The sequence below is a fragment of the Oncorhynchus nerka genome, linkage group LG16 (genome assembly GCF_034236695.1).
Source record: "Oncorhynchus nerka isolate Pitt River linkage group LG16, Oner_Uvic_2.0, whole genome shotgun sequence".
NCBI classification, from domain to species: Eukaryota; Metazoa; Chordata; class Actinopteri; order Salmoniformes; family Salmonidae; genus Oncorhynchus; species Oncorhynchus nerka.
Genome location: NC_088411.1, coordinates 17097730 through 17120989, shown reverse-complemented (window position 1 = coordinate 17120989; position 23260 = coordinate 17097730). Strand labels below are relative to the sequence as shown.

Sequence of the window (23260 nt, the reverse complement as noted above, 5' to 3'; positions counted from 1 at the left end):
CCTGGTCATATCACATGATCGGGAAAAACTCAGGGCCCATTTAACCCTAGTCAATATAGACTGGTCACTGTCCGGTAAAGCATAGCATATCTTACCGGACAGTGAATTGACACAGGAGTAGTTGATGTAGTGCTTTGTGCTTTAGCATTGTACTCACCAGTATCTGTAACAGTGAAAAAGCTTGTTGTCCCTGAAACAATCCCACAGTTTGTGCCAATGGAAAAAGTGTAATTACCCTCATCAGCTTCTGTAACATTTTCTTTCTTATAATAGCAGTGTGGTGCTTCCGTTTCTTTCATGTGACAGTCTTTACTACAATTCAGTAGTACATTATCTGAATACTTCCATGCAAACCACTCAGTAACACATGTTGTGTCATTTGTGGTCCCCTTCGTCCCATGTTTGATAGTTTGTATGGCAGTGTAATCCACTGTACAGCACAGTGTCAGTTGCTGGTCTTTTGAAACCGATATATTGTCACACGTTACTGTAACCCCTGGAAAACAAAAAGGATATCAATGAATAAAAGGATATCAATGGATGATCAGTATGATAAATATGCTCATATACATACAATGATAAAAGTGTTCATTATCATATATAACAATGCTGTATTATATTGTATTATATTGTACCAAAACAAACATAATTTCACCTAAGTTTGCAGTTTGAAATTTACCTTGTCCTTGTGGAGTTCCCAAAACCAGAGACAGAAACAACAGAAGCATTTTGCCAGCGAGTTATCTGTCTTAAAGCACAAAGAAAAAAGACCACAACACATGACTAACTTAAAGAGTATATGTACAGTGCCTTGCAAAAGTATTCATACCCCTTGGATTTCTTCACATTTTATTGTGTTACAAAGTGGGATTAAAATGTATTTAATTGTACAACTAAATACTCTGTCATGTCAAAGTGGAATATATATACAGTACCAGTCAAAAGTTTGGACATACCTACTCATTCAAGGGTTTTTATTTATTTGTACTATTTTCTACATTGTAGAATAATAGTAAAGACATCAAAACGATGAAATAACACATGGAATCATGTAGTAACCAAAAAGGTGTTAAACAAATCAAAATATATTATAGATTTTAGATTCGTCAAAGTAGCCACCCTTTGCCTTGATGACAGCTTTGCACAATGGGCATTCTCTCAACCAGCTTCACCTGGAATGCTTTTCCAAAAGTTTTGAAGGAGTTCCCACATATGTTGAGCACTTGTTGGCTGCTTTTACTTCACTCTACGGTCCAACTCATCCCAAACCATCTCAATTGAGTTGAGGTCGGGTGATTGTGGAGGCCAGGTCATGAAAGTGACAAACTGACACATTTTCATGTGTCCCGCAGTTCGACAGGTGATGACGTTAGACCCGATGATGTGTTTCTGTGCATGAGTTTAGCTAGCCAACGTTGCCATGACATCACCTACAAGTGTGATCAGGGATTTCTAATTGTGTCAGCCCTAGTCCCAGAGTACACCAAAATATTTTCAAGTTTATGCAGTTTCCTCTCTCCACAGCCTCAGTGCCAAAGAAACACCCACAGTTCAGCTGAATTCACCATCAAACACAGACTCTAAAGGTCATTCTGAGAAAGAGACCCTGAGCGTAACCATGAGATGTCACCTCGAAGTCAGGTGACTAATAAATCCTGACACACACACACACACACACACAATGATCTAAATAGTACATATAATGCACTTACAAGCTCCCAGCCTCTGGAGGTTCTTCTGTCCAATAAATCCATACAATGCAGTGTCCCAGGTTATAACTGTGGGAGAAGTGAGTGGGTGGAGAGAGTGGATATTCCACTTTTAACTTTCCCTATCTTTACTGAGGCAATCTGCAAATGATATGGATCTCATTGGAGGAGGTACCTTAAACAAATCTAATGCCAACAGGATGCAGTATTACACTGTCACGATGTCTCTCTCTGACAGGTCTCGACAGGTTTTAAGATGAGCCCTGAGGGTGGACAAAGCCTGAATAGTTTTTTCCTGTTTTCACTAGACTTTTTGTTGGGCTCAATCAACATTCCCAATCACATGTTTGTAGGGGCTGTATTTGTATTGAATCCTGCCAAAGCAGCAGCTACTCTGCCTGGGGTCCAGCAAAATTAAGGCAGTTTATACCATTTTAAAAACATTACAATACTCACAGATTTCACAACACACGGTGTGCCCTCAGGCCCCTACTCCAACACTACCACATATCTACAGTACTAAATCCATGAAGAGTCATGGTCGACAAAACTAGGGCCTGTAGGACCTGCCCTGTTGATAGTGTTGTTAAGAAGGCAGAGCATCACTTTACTAGGGACAGACTTCTCCCCATCTGAACTACTACTGCATCAATAAAAAAGAAAACACAACCAGCTTTAGTGTAGTCAATGAAAACAAAAGCTCATGACAAACTCATCGGAAACAATATGTAGTATGCACTGCTGAGACAAAGCATCAAACAGTAAAAGCAAACATGGACTTATATATGGTCAAATATGTTTACAGTTTGAAAGGAAAATAAACTAAACCAGACTTTCCTGATTCCCAAAATAGAATACACACTGTACAAGAAAGAGGGTAGATCTGGGCCCTGCTCCAATATCCAGCCACAGCAGCATACTATTTACAGGTTTACTGCCATCCTCTGGTTGCATTTTTATTTCAATATATACACACTCACAGACATCGTCACTCCAACACAAACACTCACTCCATCATTTGCTCACTCACACATAATATGCACATACATTTTATACTGACTCTACACATCCACTCACGTGCAAGCTGCAGCTACACTGTTCATCTTATATCCTGTTGCCTATTCCCCTCACCCCTATACATATCTACCTCGATCACACCAGCATCCCTGCACATGCAAATGCAAATATGGTATTGGATCGGATTTTTTAAATATTTCCTGTATATTATATGCTTACTTAGTGTGTTTCATATTTCTTATTTCTCATGTTTTTTTCTCTCCTAGTAATTTTATTTTTTTATTTTACTAGGCAAGTCAGTTAAGAACAAATTCTTATTTTCAATGACGGCCTAGGAACAGTGGGTTACCTGCCTGTTCAGGGGCAGAACGACATATTTGTACCTTGTCAGCTCGGGGATTCGAACTTGCAACCTTTCGGTTACTAGTCCAACGCTCTAACCACTAGGCTACCCTGCCGCCCCATTATTGCATTGTTGGGATTTGAGTTTGCAAGAAAGGCATTCAACTGTACTTGTGACATTAAAACGTGCAACTATAGTTTACAGAGGTGAAAGAGCCCTAGCCTGCACTCCTAAAATGCAACCTTTGCATCAGTTTATTTTTGTCAGAACAGAGGTGGATGATTTGTTGGGTTTTCCACACATTTTCAAAATTCTAGGATCTAGAGTCTATAGCATTCTAGAGAGAGAGGGGCTAAGGGATATATTCTCAGTCCCATTTCAGAATTTATTAAAATCAGACTGATTTCCAGGTTAGAATTGTTTTAATGCTCATCAATCAATATGACACAGACACTATATGGTCAAATAAAACATTAACCTTAAAAGGGCCAATCTGTGATTGGTACATTCACTTTTGGACTTGTAAATGGATTGATGTGTACCCAATAACTATTGAAAAATAGAACTTAGAAATGCCTCATGCTTAGATCAACTGTTGTACCCCATCAGAACCCTAAATATGAGCTTGTTTTATTCATTTGTTTGTAAACAATGTGAATATGAAGAAAAAAAAACATGTTATTCACTGTGTATTCATTCCTCGTGTCACTAATTCTATGTTTTATATCTTTAACTCTGCATTGTTGGAAAAGGACACGTAAGTAAGCATTTCACTGTTTGTCTACACCTGTTGTTTACGAAGCATTTGGCTAATAACATTTGACTTGTTATGGTTAAAACTATAATTTTTAAATAATAAATGGTCAGTCTCTCTCTCTCTCTTGAAAAAGAGATGTTATCTCAATGAGACAAAAAACTGTATTAATAAAGGCTAAACAAAATACAAATACATGAAAAAGTCTCAATAGCTTTGTCTATGAATTTGAGAGTGGTTATATTTCTCCATCCCACAGCCATTTACCAAATTGATTGCAGTGATTATTACATGGATGAACAAACGCAATGCAAATGGCAGTCACAACAGCACTATCAGCATTATTAGTGAGAAGATCTAGCATTTTCAATCAATTGATTGATCATTTTGGAGTCACAGGAGACAAAACACCATGTACATTTCACAGTTGAAACAAGTACACCTGGTTTTATGTTGAACATTTTGGGTATTTTTACCCCTCTGAAATGCAATACTACTAAGGCATCTAGATATTCTTACAGGCTTAACATTCAGTACATGTTAACAGGACACATTTGTGTGAGTTTTTCAGCTTCATCCCCTTGGATCGAATATTATTCCTCCCAGGGTTACTGCTCCTTTGGCTGGCAGATGAAATGTTTTCCCATCCTGCAAATGTGTCCCTCTGGATTAAATGTTGTGGTCCGTCACATAATTGATTCGCGCTGGAATCTAGCCCACATATTTGGCACTAGCGTCCTTTTCCCATATCTTTGTTTCCCCCTCCATGGTGTGAGAGCACAGTGGACCAGCCTCCACAGCAGTGAAACAGATGGAACAACAGCACCACCTTGTGGCATACTGAAGTCCAGAATTAAGTCTTTCTGGGATATACTGGTCCAGTCTTTTCCATAGATGATTCTTTAGGCAGGGTGCAAAAGACCACAAAAGCAACATCCTGGTCCTCTGGCCGTCCCCACCTATACAATGGTACCTATGGGAAGCATTGTAATGGTCCTTAGAAAAGAAAGGGTCAGTGTCCTGATTACCCCTCATATTGGGCTTTTGGATGTTGAGGTGTGTTGGAGTTCTGTGTGTGTGTGCGCGTGTGTGTACGAGAGGTGGGTGTGTGTCTCTCACCACTGTATGTGCGGGGGCTTTGTGTGTGTCAGTGTCTGGCTGGGGCTCTGCTGTGTGTACTGTGTGTGTAGGAGTGTGTTGGCGTGCGTTGAGTCCTGTCCCTCAAGCCAGTCCTGGTAGAGAAAGTGTAGGCCAGGGTTGGTGTCAGGCAGCCTGACTGGTAGACTGCTGTAGGCCTCCTCCATCTGCTGAACCAAGGCTTTGTCCACCCGGCCTCCTGTCTCTCCCTGCGCCTGCCCACGACCACTCACACAACCTGGGGAGAGAGAGGGAAGAGAATAGAAGAGGGGGAGGCAGAGAGGAGAGAGAGAGAAGATGGGAGAATGAAGGGTCAACATTCATTGGGACAATAAAGATCACACTAAATTACTACATGAATTCAGCTTCCTCAGTTACATTTTTTACACTTGCAACGGTGGATTTAAGTTCAATGGCAGCCTAGTCTGGGGTTACTCAATTGTACAAAAAAAAATGATTTGTGCAAGAATTTCTAACACAGGTTTTCACAATTGCCTCGTCGCATTTACCCAAAACCAAATCAGAACTAGGAAGTAGATGTGACTGACAGGTGGCTGGGCCAACGGGTTACCTCCGGGGCAGGAGAGCACTTCCACCAATTGGTAGGGGACGTGTCCTTTCCTCATGCGGTGGACCAGGGTCTGGATGTTCCTGAAGCCGTAGACGGATGCAAACTGCAGCAGCACCTCTCCATCCCGCTCCAGACACACCTCCTGAAAGTCACGGTTCCTAGAGGGAAGAAGGGGGAGACAGAATGAGAGGGATATTTAAACTCACATCCTCTTTTACAGCTTGCTTCCTCTACCCCCTTTCCTACCCCTCTCTGCTCTCATCCTTCCCTCTCCATCTTTCTCAGTTCAAGGTCTTCAACTTCTCACTCTGTCCCAGTCATCACTCTCGCAACTTACCTGAGAGTCTTGTATGTGATCTCCTCTACATCCAGACTAAACAGTTCAGAAGCAGCATATTTGAAGATGTGTTCCAGGAAGCCCTCCGATCCTCTGCCCTGGTGTCTCACCAAGGCTGGATCCCCCGCCTCACCCAGGCTAACATGGAGACGAAGAAGAACGTGACACACTGAACCGAGTCACTGAACCGAACACACAGAAATACACTCACAGACACACACATAATAATAATAAACTATTTGTTTAGGGCTTTCAATACAATTAAATACGTACTTCATATCATAAAATAACAAAACAGAAGTGCTAACAAAGAAACAAAATATAGATTATTCAGTTGTTAGCAATTTTCAGCCAATCTTCAAACTTCCATTCTTGAGCAAAATTCTGGAGAAATTGGTTTTCAAATAGCTAAAAGAGTTAAGTGCCAACAGTATTTTTCTCTTGGTCCTTGTACTCTTAGATTTAAGTACTGCATTAGACACTGGTGACCATGATGTCCTTCTGGACAGACTGGAGAGGTGAGTTGGCCTCTCCGGTCCACTTCTAAATTGGCGTAGGACCTATTTAACCGGTTGAGAGTTTGACACCCTTGGTGAACATAACTCAGAGAGAATACATATCACGTGGCGTACCAAGGTTAGATTTCGAGTCCGGTACTGTTCAGTTTATATATGTTACCCCTTGGCAGCATTATCAGAAAGCACAGCATTGATTTTCACTGCTTCACATTTCTGTGTCACCAGAGGAATTTAGCTCCGTGGATAAACGATTAGACTGTATTAGTGATTTAAATACTTCCTCCAGCTAAATCAAAACAGAGGTAATTATTGTTGGAGCCAAAGCACAGAGAGATAATTATTTTTTAATTCACTAAGCAAGTCAGTTAAGAACAAATTCTTATTTACAACGACGGCCTACCCCGGCCAAACCCAGGCCTATGGGACTCCCAATCACGGCCGGACGTAATACAGCCTGGAATCGAATCAGGGACTGTAGTGACGCCTCTTGCACCGAGATACCGTGTCTTAGACCTCTGCACCACTCGGGAGCCCGCACTCTAAACGCATATTTTAATTAATGGGCAATAAAGATAAAACACCAGGTAAAAAACCTGAACTCAATTTTGAATCCCACATTAGGAATGTGACCAAAAGAGCTTTTACCACAGTGCCATGGTGCAGCCATTTCTCTCTCAGGCTGATACAGAGAGACTCATCAATGCTTTTATTACAAGCAGGTGTGACTACTGTAATGCTCTCCTGTCTGGTCTACCCAAGAAAGCCATTGGTCCTCTGAAAACATACAGAATTCTGCAGCACAGGTACTGACCAGACGGAGAGCACACATTACACCGGTTTTAAGGTCTCTGCACTGGCTGCCTGTGAGTTTTAGTCATAGACTGTTTAAGTTATGTACCCAGTAGGTCCCTTAGTTCCTCTGGCACTGGCCTTTTTAACTATCACAAAGCCTGGGACCAAGAGGTATGGAGAGGCAGCCTTTAGTTATTATGTCCCCAGCCTCTGGAATAGCCTGAGGGGGGCTGAAACTGTGGACATATTTAAAAGAGATCTTAAAACATCTTTTTAGCTTTGCTTTTCCTTAGGGTACTTTTTAGTTGTTCAGTTTGTGTCTTTCTTTTGTTTAATGTTTGTTGTGTAGTAAAACATTTCAGCTTTTATTATTTTATTTATAAAGCACATTGCGTTGCATTCCATGTCTGAAATGTGCTGTATAAATAAAGCTTGATTTGATTTAATTGATTAGGAGGAAGGACACACACACCACTGCTTCACTGAGCAATGAGTCCCAGATTGAGCAATGACACAAACTTCCTGATAAGAGGCCAGTGAAAAGTGAAACACTCACACGTGGTCTAGAGGGACAGAGTCTAGGTCTGCTAGCGACACCTTCATCTGCTCCATCATGTGGAACACCTCCCCTGGAACACACACACAGATTTACAGTCTTACATTACAAATGATAAAACCTACAGGTTTACAGTATAAACACGAATGACATCCCTCACTGTCTGATGTTTCTCAATTTCTGGGGATAGAGAAGGGGTAATGAAGTGGGTCTAGGTATAGGAAACAGGGAATTGATAGAAAAGCTGGCATCGAGGCATCTTGTGTGAGAGGAGGTGGCTGGAAATGCTGAAAGGAAGAAAATAGTTGATGACAAGAGAGAGAGAGAGAGAGAACGGGGTAAAGCAGATAGACATACCTCTCCCTGTCTGAGTCTGTAATAGTAACATGTTTCAAGCAGACCACCATAGTGTTCTTGGGCACAGGGACTAAGGTAACCTGCCTAAATGACTACCGACCCGTAGCACTCACCACTGTAGCCATGAAATGCATTGAAAGGCTGGTCATGGCTCACATCAACACCATTATCCCAGAAACCTTATACCCACTCCAATTTGCATACCGCACCAACAGATGATGCAATCTCTATTGCACTCCACACTGCCCTTTCACACCTGGAAAAAAGGAACACCTACGTGAGAATGCTATTCATCGACTACAGCTCAGCGTTCAACACCATAGTGCTCTCAAAGCTCATCACTAAGCTAAGGAACCTGGGACTAAACACCTCCCTCTGTAACTGGATCCTGGACTTCCTGACGGCCCGCCCCCCAGGTGGTAAGGGTATGTAGCAACACATCCTCCATGCTGATCCTCAACACGGGGGCCCCTCAGAGGTGCGTGCTCAGTCCCCTCCTGTACTCCCTGTTCACTCATGACTGCACGGCCAGGCATATCTCAAACACCACCATTAAGTTTGCTGATGACAACAGTGGTAGGCCTGATCACCGACAACGATGAGAGAGCCTATAGGGAGGAGGTCAAAGACCTGACCGTGTGGTGCAAGGACAACAACCTCTCCCTCAATGATGAGACAGCCTATAGGGAGGAGGTCAAAGACCTGACCGTGTGGTGCAAGGACAACAACCTCTCCCTCAATGATGAGACAGCCTATAGGGAGGAGGTCAAAGACCTGACCGTGTGGTGCAAGGACAACAACCTCTCCCTCAATGATGAGACAGCCTATAGGGAGGAGGTCAAAGACCTGACCGTGTGGTGCAAGGACAACAACCTCTCCCTCAATGATGAGACAGCCTATAGGGAGGAGGTCAAAGACCTGACCGTGTGGTGCAAGGACAACAACCTCTCCCTCAACCTGATCAAGAAAAAGGAGATGATTGTCGACTACAGGAAAAGGAGTACCAAGCATGCCCCCATTCTCATTGACAGGGCTGCAGTGGAGCAGGTTGAGAGCTTCAAGATCCTTGGCGTTCACATCACCAACAAACTAACATAGTCCAAGCACACCAAGACAGTCGTGAAGAGGGTACGACAAAATCTATATCCCCTTAGAAGACTGAAAAAATTTGGCATGGGTCCTCAGATCCTCAAAAGGTTTTACAGCTGCACCATCGAGAGCATCTTGGCGGGTTGCATCACTGCCTGGTATGGCAATTGCTTGGCCTCTGACCACAGGGCGTGTATGGCCCAGTACATCACCGGGGCCAAACTTCCTGCCATCCAGGACCTCTATACCAGGCAGTGTCAGAGGAAGGCCCTAAAAATTGTCAAAGTCTCCAGCCACCCGAGTCATAGACTGTTCTCTCTGCTCCCGCACGGCAAGCGGTACCGGAGTGTCAAGTCTAGGTCCAAGAGTCTTCGAAACAGCTTCTACCCCCAAGCCAAAAGACTCCTGAACATCAAATAGCAACCCAGACTATTTGCATTGCCCCCACCCACTCTTCTATACTGCTGCTGCTACTCTCTGTTATTATCTGTGCATAGTCACTTTAATAACTCTGTACCGGTACCCCCTGTATATAGCCTCGCTATTGTTATTTACTGCTGCTCTTCAATAATTTGTTATTCTTCTCTCTTCAACAAGTTGTAGGTATTTTCTTAAAACTGCATTTTTGGTTAAGGGCTTGTAAGTAAGCATTTCACGGTAAGGTCTACACCTGTTGTATTCGGCACGTGACAAATAACATTTTATTTATACAGTGCCTTCAGAAAGTATTCAAAACATTTGACTTTTTCCACATTTTGTTGTGTTACAACCTGAATTTAAAATGTATTAAAATTGAGATTTTGCGTCACTGGCCTACACACAAACCTCATAATGTCAAAGTGAAATGACGTTGTTTTTTTTTTGGGGGGGGGGGGGGGGGGGAGAATTACACGTTAATTACACATGAAAAGCTGAAATGTCTTGAGTCAATGAGTAAGCCCTTTGTTATGGCAAGCCTAAATAAGTTCAGGAGTAAAAGCGTACTTAAAAAGTCACATAATATGTTGCATGGACTCCGTGTGCAATAATAGTGGTGAACATCATTGTTGAATGACGACCTCATCTCTGTACCCCACATTATTTGTAAGGTCACTCAGTCGAGCATTGAATTTGAAACATTCAACCACAAAGAACAGGGGGGTTTTCCAATGGGTCGCAAAGAAAGGCACCTATTGGTAGATGGGTAAAAATACAAAAAAGCAGACATTGAAAATCCCTTTGATCATGGTGAAGTTATTAATTACACTTTGGATGGTGTATTAATAAACAGTCACTACAAAGATACATTGTAGTGACTGTGTATTTCCTAACTCGGTTGCCGGAGAGCAAGGAAACTGCTCAGGGACTTCACCGTGAGGCCAATGGGGCCACGAGGCCAGTTTAATGGCTGTGATGGGGAAAAAACAGGATGAAAAGAAGAAAGCCTGTACAGAATAAAATATATTCCAAAACATGCATCCTGTTTGCAATAAGGCACTAAAGTAAAACTTCAAAAAATGTGGCAAAGAATTTATTAACTTTATATCCTGAATACAAAACGTTATGTCTGGGGCAAATCCACACAACACGTCACCGAGTAGCACTCCTCATATTTTTAAGCATGGTTGTGGCTGCATCATGTTATGGGTCTGCTTGTCAACAAAAATATGATTCAGACCCTTTACTCAGTACATCTGTATTTGGGGAGTTTCTCCCATTCTTCTCTACAGATCCTCTCAAGCTCTGTCAGTTTGGATGGGGAGAGTCCCTGCACATCCATTTTCAGGTCTCTCCAGAGATGTTCGATCGGGTTCAAGTCCGGGCTCTGGCTGGGCCACTCAAAGACATACAGAGACTTGTCCCGAAGCCACTCCGTTGTCCTGTTGGAAGGTGAACATTCACCCCAGTCTGAGGTCCTGAGCACTCTGCAGCAGGTTTTCATCAAGGATCTCTCTGTACTTTGCTCCGTTCATCTTTCCCTCGATCCGGACTACTCTCCCAGTCCCTGAAAAATATCCCCACAGCATGATGCTGCCACCACCATGCTTCACCATAGGGATGGTGCCAGGTTTCCTCCAGGTTTCCGCTTGGCATTCAAGACAAAGAGTTCAATCTTGGTTTCATCAGACCAGAGAATCTCATTTCTCATGGTCTGAGAGTCTTTAGGTGCCTTTTTGCAAACTCCAAGCGGGCTGTCATGTGCCTTTTACTGAAGTGGCTTCTGGCCACTCTACCATAAAGGCCTGATTGGTGGAGTGCTGCAGAGATGGTTGTCTTTCTGGAAGGTTCTCCCATCTCCACAGAGGAACTCTGGAGCGCTGTCAGAGTGACCATTGGGTTTTTGGTCACCTCCCTGACCAAGGCCCTTCTCCCGATTGCTCAGTTTGGCCAGGTGGCCAGCTCTAGGAAGAGTCTTGGTGGTTCCAAACATTTTCCATTTAAGAATGATGGAGGCTATTGTGTTCTTGTGGACCTTCAATGCTGCAGAAATGTTTTAGTACCCCTCCCCAGATATGAGCCTCGACACAATCCTGTCTCGGAGCTCTACAGGCAATTCCTTTGATCTCATGGCTTGCAGCACTGTCAACTGTGGGACCCTATTAGACAGGTGTGTGCCTTTCCAAATCATGTCCATCAATTGAATTCATCACAGGTGGACTCCAATCAAGTTTTAGAAACAAATCAAGGATGATTAATGGAAAGAGGATGTACCTCTGCTCATTTTTGAGTCTCATAGCAAAGGGTCTGAATACTTATGTAAATAATGTATTTATGTTTTTAGTTTTTGCTACATTTGCAAACATAAAAAAAAAACTGTTTTCACATTGTCATTTTGGGGTATTGTCTGTTATTTTATCAATTTTGGAATAAGGCTGTAACATAATAAAATGTGGAAAAAGTCAAGGGGTCTGAATACTTTCCGAATGCACATTAGTGTTTTATTTGTCATAATTATTTTTACAAAAAAAGTTTTAATTATTCTTCCACTTTGACAGAGTATTTTGTGTAGACTGTTGACACACTAAAAAAGACAAATCCATTTTAATCCCAGAAAATGTGGAAAAAGTCAAGGGGTGTAGAGGTAGAGGTAATGAGAGAATAGTACCGGATGTGAGGACACAGTCCACGTCTCTGCTCTCCAGGAGACTGTTGTAGAACTCCTCTCGCACTGCCTCCAGTTTCTTATCAAAGCATGGAGCCACCATAATATGGTAAAGCTTGTCTGGGCTCAGCTTCTACAAACACAAAGCAGACACCACTATTCACCTGCTGTGTGAGATAAGTAACATGGTTAAAACACATGAATAGTGTGGCATCAATCACTATTCACATGTTCTCATGAGTTTCATTTAATTGTATGGGATGGGTTGTTACGACACACAAATAGCGCTGACCTGTTGTTTGGTGAAATAGTCTTTGACCAGACAGCCCATGATCTGTTGAGGAGACCTGGCCGTACAGATGTGAGGAGTGACCAGACTGCCCAGAACACGCTCAGCGTACCGGATCCACCCTGAACAGAAATAGAATAATGAAATTGACTTGAGTCCTAAGCTTATGGTTTTATTATCTAAAGGGATGGGGTCAGAGAAAGGTGTAGAGCGAGCAAGACTGAAACGAGTACACGAGAGAGCTTAAGTAAGCATTTCACGGTAAGGTCTACACCCGTTGTATTCGGTGCATGTGACAAAAACAATTTGATTTGAATGAGAGAGCAGGAGAGGGAGGGCGACTCCCCTCCTGAAAGGCCTATCTCCAGGGAAGGGAGTGGTGTGAGGCTGTGTCTGTATCTCTCCCTCCCAGCCCGGCTCCGCTATCTCTACTTTCAAATAGGAGCTAGGTCCAACCCTTAATACCCGTACCTTAATAATGCCACATATCCCTCAAACAGCACACACAAATGTTAAACTGAAACACAACAAAGATGCTTAATATTTTATACTCAGGTTGTGGTGTGTGTGTGTGCGCGCAGAGGGAAAGAGGGGGAGGAACAAGGAGATTGAGTAAATATTACCTGGACAGGAGGAGGTGAACATGGGTAGGGCCTGGCTATCATGGTGCCTCCTGCTGTACCTCTGGACAAAGTCTCTCTGGCTCTCCAGAATACTGAAGCCTGCTGCTAGAGTGGTATCAAAGACATACTGCACTCCTACGGACAGAGAGAGAGAAGAGAGAAGAAGGGAAGAGAATGATTAATCTGTTATGGTAGATACCAATGAATGTACCTCTCTCTCGCTCTCTCATATCTTTGAGGAAACTACAGGGCTTGTCTGGAATTCCCAGTCAACACAGAGACATAGATACTGTACATGCTCATTTACCCAGGCTCTTGAGGAAGCCACAGAGCTTGCGTGTGGCCTCAGGAATGTCCAGACCGTACTTGACAGCGAAGAAAGGCAGAGACTGGGGACACACTGACACCACCAGGACCTGGTGTTTGGACACATCACACTTCTGCAATGACAAAAAGAGGGAGAGAGGGACTTGTCAAACGTCGGCCGAGAAGAGAGAGACCATTTACCTGGCATCAACACTGAATGCCCCATACATTTCAGTGAAGTGAAATAAAACAATCAGTCTGCATGCCAGGCAAAGAGACCAGCAATAACAACCCACATTAAAACAAATCTGGCACGAGGTCATTTGGAAACTAAGTACAGCAAAGATAACACAATTGTTCCCCTTTCCTCTCAGACAGTATATACCCTTGTCTCTTTAGCTACTATTGAAGCCTTGACATCATAACGCCTCTCAGATCTCCACAAGTGCTTAGGGAGGCTAATCATGTGAGGTGTCCAGGTTTGTACTCATTAGTGACCACCTCAGCAAAAACCTTTTGAAACGAAAAAGGGAAAACATCAGCTCTTATTAGATAAGTCCATATAGTCCCTCCCCGTTTCAGTCCATTTTCTTCCATTTGGTGCCTATTGAAGATGACCAAGGTAGCCTGGTCAGTGGTCCAGTAGTACCTTGTTGAGACCCAGGACGCGGGCCACCTCCTCCAGGTTCTGTTGGGAGATCTTTAGGCTCTCCTCCTCAGACACACAGCCCTCACAGGACAGACAGGCACTCAGCAACACCTGCTGCTTGAGGAGATGGGAGGAGGCAGGGACCTCTCCGTTGGCTACATCTTCCTCCGGAAGGGAACTACGGTCTTCATCACTCGGCTTCTTGTTGCACTGGAAATTACCAATCAACCAAAAAATCTATAAATTAATCAATGTTAGAATTGGACAGAATATATGATGTTTGACTGTAACGGGCAAAAAGTAATGACCTCAAACAACTCGGTCAGATACGACTGGATGGACAATTTCAGTTGCAGAGACACTTGCACACTGCACAGTGAAACCACAAGCATTCCATGGGCTCACCTGTTTAGTGCAATTCTCACACTTCTCCTTGCGTCTTCTGATGTTCTCTTCTGACATTTTTCTGTGAAATGGCTGTGGGTTGGACTTCACACAAACACAGGATCAGTAAGCCATCCAACTCTGGAATAGACCTGGAATCTTCACAACACTTCTACACATTTTCCTTGGACAACTGTGGTGTCAACTACTCTACGATCCAAACTAAAATGCTAGTATTTGTGTGTGGGTGTGTGACTCAACTCCACCCAACTTATACATCATTAGCCCTGTCCTAACCAATCAGGATCATTCTTCTTATCTCAACAGCAGCATATAATAAAGATGGTAAACTGCCGACAAAACAGCTTCCATATCACAACAAAGCATACATAATTGCACCAAGTGTTTCAATAGGCAGGTAATAAAGCTTTATTTGTATAGGCTATGCCATGATAACTATTATGTTGACGGAGAGCCAAAGAATGGACCCAAACCATCTGTGTGTGTCCTCCGAGAAGACTACTGTATTCAAAATGGGCTTACATAGTATACAGTAAATAAAGACAAAAATAATCATAAATTATTATTATCATTCATCATCATAATTGATATAATAAATGCTAAATAAAGGCTGAAGCTTCTGTTAGAACATATAGGCCTATTATCAGGACCCAATATAAACAGCAATTTATTTAGCTATTTATATCCTGGTAAGGGTTAATTATCTATGATTATGCTTTAAATCTCTAAACAGTAATTGGAGGGAGAAAAACATTCCTTGTCTGGCATGGCTCAGATAACCTATGACGCCTATACCAGGCTCCACCATCAGCCATTAAATGTATTAGTTAAGAATGGTTCTATTAACAAAGGCTGAGGGTGTATCTCGGTTTGTTTATCCAGCTCGCTCTCTTCTTGTACATGAATCCACATGTAAGGAGATGAACAATTAATTGACCTACTGTGTGGAAAAACAAACATTCAATGTCGAAAGTCTTGGCTTTGTCCCTTCAAAATGTGGTATTTCTAATAAGATGAGAGGTGCACCTAAATATTTTTGCACAATGTGTACCCCTCCAAAACAATGGTGTCAATGTTAACAGAAATTGATGAGAAGTGTGCATTCTCCAATGATGAACCGGAAACACTGACACATTTGTTTTACAGATGTTCGTACACTATTAGATGTCGGAGAGATATGGAGGAGTACATACCGAGTAAAACTGGTCACTTTATTGATACTTTGAACTCTTTGAAATGTAGAACTAACGTCATGATTTTGGTCAACGTTATATCCACAAAACCATATATATATAAAAAATAATAATAATCAACCCCCTGCTTTAACGTGTTTTTGATATAATTTGTTTTAATTGAGTCTTAAAATACTAAATAATAAGAAAAGCTTATCTAAAGTCCATTATTATAACGAATTATCTTGTCATGTTTTGTGTGTCTTTCACGTTCTTGGCAATTATTGAACTCAATGACATCCGATTTTCCCGTATTTATTACATCACTGCACGCACTCACTCACTCACCGGTTGGACGTTTTCTACTAGTCTGCCTTTATACAAATGACTTCAGACACCTTTCAAGCTGTTTCGTAAAGGAGAAAGGGGGAGTTTGAGCCAGGGTAATATGTAGCGATGTTTACTCAGCAATATCTAAAGCAATTACGATACCACTGAAAGGCTATAATGGACAATATGCGACTCCGCGACGGTTTCTGTCACAAGACCGTCTGATGTAGAAATGAGTCGGGGGTTCCAGACCGGTTTTCCAGACTGCTTGACATCAGAATTCGTGAACATTGAACTATAACAGAACGTAAGTGACTCCATTGAGCCCCGGTCAATCAAGGGCGCATGCGTAAAACCCGGTTCCCTTTGGGTGCGTCACGCGCCACACTTTTGATGTAAATCAATGACTATATTCTAGTACTGTAAGACACTTCAAATCAAATATGATTGAGATGCGTTTTTTTCTTCTTCAATTGGTTTGTGTTATTAAAATATCCAAGACAAGTTGTTAGAAATATTGTTTCCTCTACATGTTTTATCATGAGGGGGTGGATAAACTGTAGCTCATGTCATCATCTAATCAGCATAGACGTAACCCGGAAGAAATCAACACATTCCCACTGCGTTGTTACTGTAAAATGAAAATAATTGGAACTTCTCTAAAATTGTATACATGTAACTGTCACTATCATCAAACCGATTTGACACATTATTCAGCGTGTATCATTTTAGGATTCCAGTTGAAAGTGTAAGGTAAGAGAGAAATGAATAGGCATATGGGGATAAATTATTTAATTTATAGGCGAGATGATGAATGAGTGATCGGCAACACTATGAATGTCCCGCCTACTTCCTGGATCGTGCCCACACTGGTTTTGAATGGCATTCAAAGTTATATAATCAAATTCATGAAAACGCGGTCATTGAAGATGTATGTAAAATTATATTCGTGGATTAATTTACTTCTATCTGATGCCTTTCATGAACGTTTTCATTGTTTTCTTTTTTTTGTAATTGAATACCTTCATAACGAATAGAATTATAAATATATCTTAAAATATATATTTCATAGTGACCTGCTGCTGACTGTGAGGCAGGGTGTTACTGTGAGTGAGTGGTTGGGGGGACCGGAGGGGTGTGTGTGAGTTGAGAGAGCACTACAGCTATTGGCACGCGCGCACGTCGTGACATACATTGCAGAAGAACTTATTCCATTCCCTTCAATGTTACAGTTTTCCTCTAATGTAGACGTTGTCTGGAGTAGATGAACTGTTGGCCTCCCGAGTGGCGCAGCGGTCTAAGGCACAGCTTGCAATAATTATTATGAGGAAAACTGAATTTAGCTTCCAACGTCGTTACAAGTTATTACGATAATCCTTAATTGTCTCGGTAACATTATGGAAAAGGGGTTTACAATATAAATGGCAACTCCTCTTGCTGTGAAAAAAAGAGCTTGTTTTCAGGCCCTTTGGAAACTTTTTGAGTTGTCATTGGTCTGGAAAAGTTTGCTTGACCTGGCAACCCTGCTCTTAGAGAGAAGGTGGATATCTGTCAGAAGTAAAACATAGCATTTTGTATTTCAGATCTGCTTCCCCATTTCCTCAACACTGACAATTTCCCTGTTTAAACATCCTGGTTTCCATTAATCTGTGATCATTATTCATATCCTCAATATTGAACCAGCATGGCCATGTTCTACTTCTGACATACATCCTCCCTCTTTCCTTGAAGTAAGCACAGAATTACAAGAGTAAGCAATGGTTCTTTATATTATATAGCTTTTGCCTATCCATATTGTATACAATTTTTTCATGTCTGCCTGTCGGTCTGTAAGATGGGGTATATGCAGGTAGAGGAGTACACCACCAACATGTTACACCTGAAGAGGTCGCCTGGGATCCGCTCCTGGTCGCTGCTCATAGGTAGGATCATGATGTGTGTGTATATTTACTGAGTTTATTTCTTTGAATGCAATGTCAGAAAATAAATTGACCCAGCATTTGGTCCTTTTTCTGATTTCAGGTATTGCGTCCATTGGCCTGGCTGCTGCATACTACAGCTCCGGGTACAACCTGATTTACAGGCATCACCAGTGCCAGCCTATCCCGTCTTGAATCCGTCATCAATTACATAATTAAGACAGAATGGGGGGAAAAATGTCTGCCTGTCTCTCGTCCCCATTTTCTGGTCTTTCCAGACAGTATCCTGTGGAAGCTTTTCTATGTGACGGGCTGTCTGTTCGTGGCCATGCAGAACATGGAGGAGTGGGAGGAGGCAGTGTTTGATAAAACCAAGAAAGTGATAGAGCTGAAGACCTTCAGTCTGTATGCTCTGATTCTCACCATGTGTAGCAGAGGCCAGGAGAAAGGTGAGAAACATCACCTAATGTGTCCTGTACAGTACTTTCACATGGAACCTCCTTTACCAATAAGGGTAGATCAGATGGGATGAGTTTTACGATTGGAATCCAATTAGCGCAGGGGTCTTCCAACGGGGTCTCTCCATCCTTCTATTGCTCCCTTCCATCTCCCTCACATACCCTCCCTCTCCTGTTGTCGCCCTTCCGTCACCTGCCCCATACCCTTCCTCTCCTCCGGTCTCGGTCTTTCAGTGGTGATGGACATGAGGCACCTCCGTGACGTATGTGTTCAGGAGGAGAAGGTGCGCTACCTAGGGAAGAGCTACCTGCTGGTGCTGCGACTGGCCACAGGTTTCTCCTACCCCCTCACACAGAGCGCCACCATGGGGGGACACAGGTCTATTATAAGACCCTATCTCACCTAACATGGAAGATGTGTGTTAAAGGATCAGAACACAGGTTTCCCAGGATCTGAAAATATTGTAGAATATTTACTATAACAGTTCAAGAATGGCATGGAACAGAAGTAAAATTAGACAAATGTATTTAGTGTTTTGATTGTCAAAATATTCTTGCTGTCTATTTTTGATCACAACTAGTTGTTTGATCCTGTTATTTCCCCCTCTCCATCAGTGATGTGGAGGCAGTGGCTTCGTTGCTCAAGCGTTTCCTGGGTCTGGAGGAGCTCCAGTGTCACTGGGAGCAGGAGGAAGAGGCAGTCAGGGAGGAAGATGAACTGAACCCCAGCACTGACTCCGGAGAAGAGGGGGACTCAGTGCAGTAGAAGGGATGAGGGGAAGCCACAGCAGACTTGAAATGCACCCAAATATATTTTACAGCATTTTGTAGTATCCCTGATACTATAAATTGCCTTAAATACACTTCAATGGTAGTTTGTGTTGCCTGTTCTTCAAAAACAATCATTACTGTATTAGACTCAACCCTATAATTACAGTGCCTTTCTATTTAAATGTAATCAGTATGTGTGAAATACTCATTCAAAACATTCCCACAGTTTAGGGAACACAGTGTGTTTGAGACCTCCCAAGTGATAATCTTGGTCTAGTAGGATTGTCTCTACTCACTGCAACCATCCATCCATCTGAATGCGTGTGACTGTAAACTATAATCAAGCATGGATTTCCAGGGATCAGTTAAGAATGTTTGCCTGTTTTTATGTTAAAGTAAATATTGCATGTCTTTCAGCATTGATGGGTCCCATCACTAGGGTCAGACAGAATCTGGGGAGGCAAAACCTCTAGAATGAACTTAATCTAACAGCTTCTACATCTGCATTGCCTGCTGTTTGGGGTTTTGGGCTGGGTTATGTATAGCACTTTGTGACATCTGCTGATGTAAAAAAGGGTGTAATAACTACATTTGATTGATTTATTATTCATAGGGTAAACTACAGATTTCATCTGGCCTTATATACACAAAACGAAAGACCAGTCTCAGGTAACATTCCTGTCCATAGACAAATGTGTTAATAACAATATGTATGTTTGACAAACCGTATTACATTGTATCTGGACTGTATTAACTAAGTTACTGCATCTGTTGGCAAGAGGAAGGTGAGTGTAGATGCCTTCAGTTGCTTGAAAGAAAGAAAGCATGAGATATTTTGTGTCCAGTTAGTGTGTGTTGCTGGATGACTTCAGGTACTGGTTTGCCTAGTCTTTTTTTTTTTTTTACTTATAAAAAAAAAACTTATACATTTATTTTCTTTTTTTGTTAACAAACAGAATTAAATAACAGTTGCTTTTTGAAAATCATGGAATAATTCTTGGACCTCACTGTATGAAGTCTGCACGGATAGATCGCTTTCCGGACCCAGGCTAAACCTTACTGCCCAACCATAGAAGCTGAGACGTTCTGGGGTACCATCTCTAGTAGGCTGGCTCTGGTGTCCTCCAGGACCCTCTGGAGGGGAGCCACCACGGGGCTGACATGCTGCTCTACCCACTCCTGAGCTGTGGAGGCTGGGTACAGACGCACCATCTCCTTCTTCACCATCGCCACTCTCTGCTCCACAAGAGCCAACAATCTGGGGGAGAGGAGGGTGGTTGACAGAAACACGGGTGAGCACATTTCTTTTTGTTTAGGGGGAGGGTTGTTCGGGTTCATTTAAAAAAACAACTATGAGGGAGTGAAAAACCTTTCTTAGCATGTAAACGGTGGTGGAAAACAAACATTCAGATGCTTACGTCATGGCTTGACACTGTAACTGCTGAGCAATAAGTGGGCTGACTATCTTTCTCTGTCTGTGGTAAGGAGTGAACCAGCCTCTCACAAACCTGAGAACCACAGAGCAATATGTGTCAAGGTTAGAGAGCTCTTTAATTCAAGGATTTTATAGGAGTAATCAAGAAATCATTAAGTGTGCCTTTATTGCAGTGGTCACAAAGCCTCTTCCTAGAGTGCTACAGGGTGTGCAGGCTTTAGTTCCAGCCCATGTGGCTGCTGGCTTCACTCACATGTTGTCTTCAAAATGGCGGAGTTCTTCTGACTGCAGTATTGCTGTAAGTTCCACAACCAGCTCTGCCAACCTTCTCCCTGGAAACAGCACAGAGTCACCTGTAGTAGAGCTAGGGCAGGGCACAGAGAGACAGACACTTTTAGGATTAAAAACACAATCCCCTTATAACAGAGGAGCATTTTCTGTTATGAAGGGTCTCACCTTTCCATGGTTTCTACCTCTACAGAAGAGATGCCCAAAGTCTTTGTCACCCTGCTCTGAGCCTCCGGGCTGAACTGGCCTGTAGCACACACAGAACCACCATCAACACGGGTCAGGTGCCATTACAATACCTCAAGGATCACATCAAAGTGTATATGGAGAAAAGTATTGACCATGTGTGAGTGTCTGTAGACTGGAGGCCAGGGAGGGCAGAGCTAGGGGCAGCAACTCACACAGCACAGACAGGTGGTCATATCTATTGTTGAAATAAGATTATTAAATAGATTATGGCTAAATCATAACATACATTTCGGCACAAACATCCCATGATTTACACAAAAGTCTGACGCATTGTATGATTTAGACAAGTCTGATTTTGCCCCATGACACAATAATTTAGATGAAAACAAGTGAATTCTCTCCGTTTCACCTCTGCCAGCCAGTGAGGGCGATGCCCAGCATGTGTATGCCTTCAGGCAGGGCTGCTGCCACCTGTAGCCACTGTAGATGGTTGTCCACATGTCTCTGTGTGCTGGTCACACAGGTGTGGACATTAGTAGAGCCTTTGAAGGCACTGGCTGCCCACAGTTCTGACAGCCCTGCACCACTGTACCTCTCCAATAGATATACTGGAGAGGGGAAAGGAGATGGGAAACATTGACATTAAGCACAAATAGTGTTTGTCTATGTGCATAGTGAAACTGTTCTAGTAAAACCACTAGTTCTTACCCGTGTTTTTCACATCTAGGGTGGGGTTGTAGTCCCACAGCATCAACTGGACCAATCCTACTAAACCACTGCCTGGCAAAAAGGTAAAAGCAGCAAATGTTAGTGGATTGCAAACTTTTCTGGCCCATAGACTACTTTCAGGCTAAAACATTCAAATGATTGTTTGTGTAACTTTTCAGAACTATCACTTTAAGAGCCTGTACCCTGACCTTTCAGTGTGTCGTGGTCCATCCCTCTCAACATGTCGTCCCACATGATCATGTTGAGGTTTGGCCACGCCTCCCTGACGCCCTTTGCTACCCTGGTCACATGACTGAGGAACAGCTGCTGTACTGTATGGCCAGGTGTGCTCAGCCAGCGTCTAGACTCCTCTCCTTCACCTAGGAGGTACACCTGAGGACGCATACAATTAAAGTGGTGTCATGCATTGTTCATCATTAGAAAGTTATTTTAATCTTGTATGCATCTCAATATGGCTTCCTTTCCTCATCTCCTCCCCTTCGTCTGCACTTTTTTTTGAATTCCAAAAGGATCCAAATACCAGGCCTCACCTCGTCAGCTCCAATGTGCAGGCTGGTGCTGCCTGGGTGGAGCTCCACCACCTGGCGAAGCATCTCCTCTACCAGCCTCACACCCTCCTCTCTGTGGGGGTTCAGAGTGCCCAGGCAGTGGCCCACCTCCCTCAGCCCCCACAACGACTTGTGCTTCAACACAAACTGAGAGAGAGGGGGGTTGGGGGTGAGAAGTTCTGTGAGAGAGTGAGTGATAAAGGAGGCAAAGAAAGACAAGAATATCAAAGATACTAAGACAATACAACCACATGCAACAACATAAATTGGCCTCAATCTCTCTGATTATTAAGTGGGGTATGATATGAACAGGTGGGAGGCAGATATGTGTTCCCCCTCTCTCACCTCCATGTGTCCAAACGTCTGCACCAGAGGAATGACCTCTAACCCTTGGGACTTGGCCACTTCCTGAATTGACAGGACCTCCTCACGACTGCAGCAGAGAGAGGAGAATCATTACCTGTCAGGAAGAACCATTTTCTTTCTCACTTTCTAGCGAGGCCAAGATAGTGATGTTCGAGGATAAGAGTTGATATCAGTGATTGGCTTTAGGCCAACCTGTATGGTGGATGTGTATAGCCCAACCTGTATGGTGAATGCTGAGTGGATTGCAGCACCTTCAGCTCGCCTTCATAGGGGAACATGTCTTCATACTCCACCAATATACCGTCAGCACCCAGACCAGAAAAAAGACCAATCAGCTGGAGAGAGGGAACGGTCATGTCAGACAGACCTCTTGCATTCAACACACAAATAAGGAAGAGATAGGTGAGCAGTGCTATTACCTTGTGCAGGTAATCAATTCTAGGAGGTGCTCCTTTCAGATCCAGGTGAACCAGCTTCTTCCCCTTGGGCCATGCTGGTAAAGCATCCATTGTAGCTGAAAT

The 23260-nt window shown here is 42.9% G+C and overlaps 3 protein-coding genes across 3 annotated transcripts; 1 reads left to right on the top strand and 2 right to left on the bottom strand.

Annotated features, from left to right (window-relative positions):
- Positions 1-3472: 3472 nt before the first annotated feature.
- LOC115144114 (nuclear prelamin A recognition factor-like) lies at positions 3473-16394 on the bottom strand. The gene is made up of 11 exons (XM_029684856.2): positions 16055-16394; positions 14535-14618; positions 14130-14339; positions 13482-13614; positions 13175-13309; positions 12555-12673; positions 12266-12395; positions 7735-7807; positions 5869-6006; positions 5532-5689; positions 3473-5198 (listed from the first exon to the last, which is right to left on the bottom strand). Exons 2-11 carry the CDS (start codon positions 14589-14591, stop codon positions 4939-4941), a joined length of 1413 nt encoding a protein of 470 aa, XP_029540716.1. The 5' UTR covers positions 14592-14618; positions 16055-16394; the 3' UTR covers positions 3473-4938.
- Positions 16395-16796: 402 nt separating this feature from the next.
- LOC115144115 (cytochrome b-245 chaperone 1 homolog) lies at positions 16797-23260 on the top strand. The gene is made up of 9 exons (XM_065002467.1): positions 16797-16967; positions 17871-17958; positions 18059-18097; positions 18231-18404; positions 18648-18792; positions 19029-20476; positions 21824-21887; positions 21984-22191; positions 22335-23260. The coding sequence occupies exons 1-6, from the start codon at positions 16851-16853 to the stop codon at positions 19177-19179; spliced, it is 714 nt and encodes a 237-aa protein (XP_064858539.1). The 5' UTR covers positions 16797-16850; the 3' UTR covers positions 19180-20476; positions 21824-21887; positions 21984-22191; positions 22335-23260.
- hexd (hexosaminidase d) lies at positions 19771-23248 on the bottom strand. The gene is made up of 12 exons (XM_029684853.2): positions 23159-23248; positions 22959-23074; positions 22719-22806; positions 22356-22520; positions 22014-22197; positions 21805-21876; positions 21506-21704; positions 21249-21331; positions 21076-21154; positions 20873-20983; positions 20603-20692; positions 19771-20442 (listed from the first exon to the last, which is right to left on the bottom strand). The coding sequence occupies exons 1-12, from the start codon at positions 23246-23248 to the stop codon at positions 20241-20243; spliced, it is 1479 nt and encodes a 492-aa protein (XP_029540713.1). The 3' UTR covers positions 19771-20240.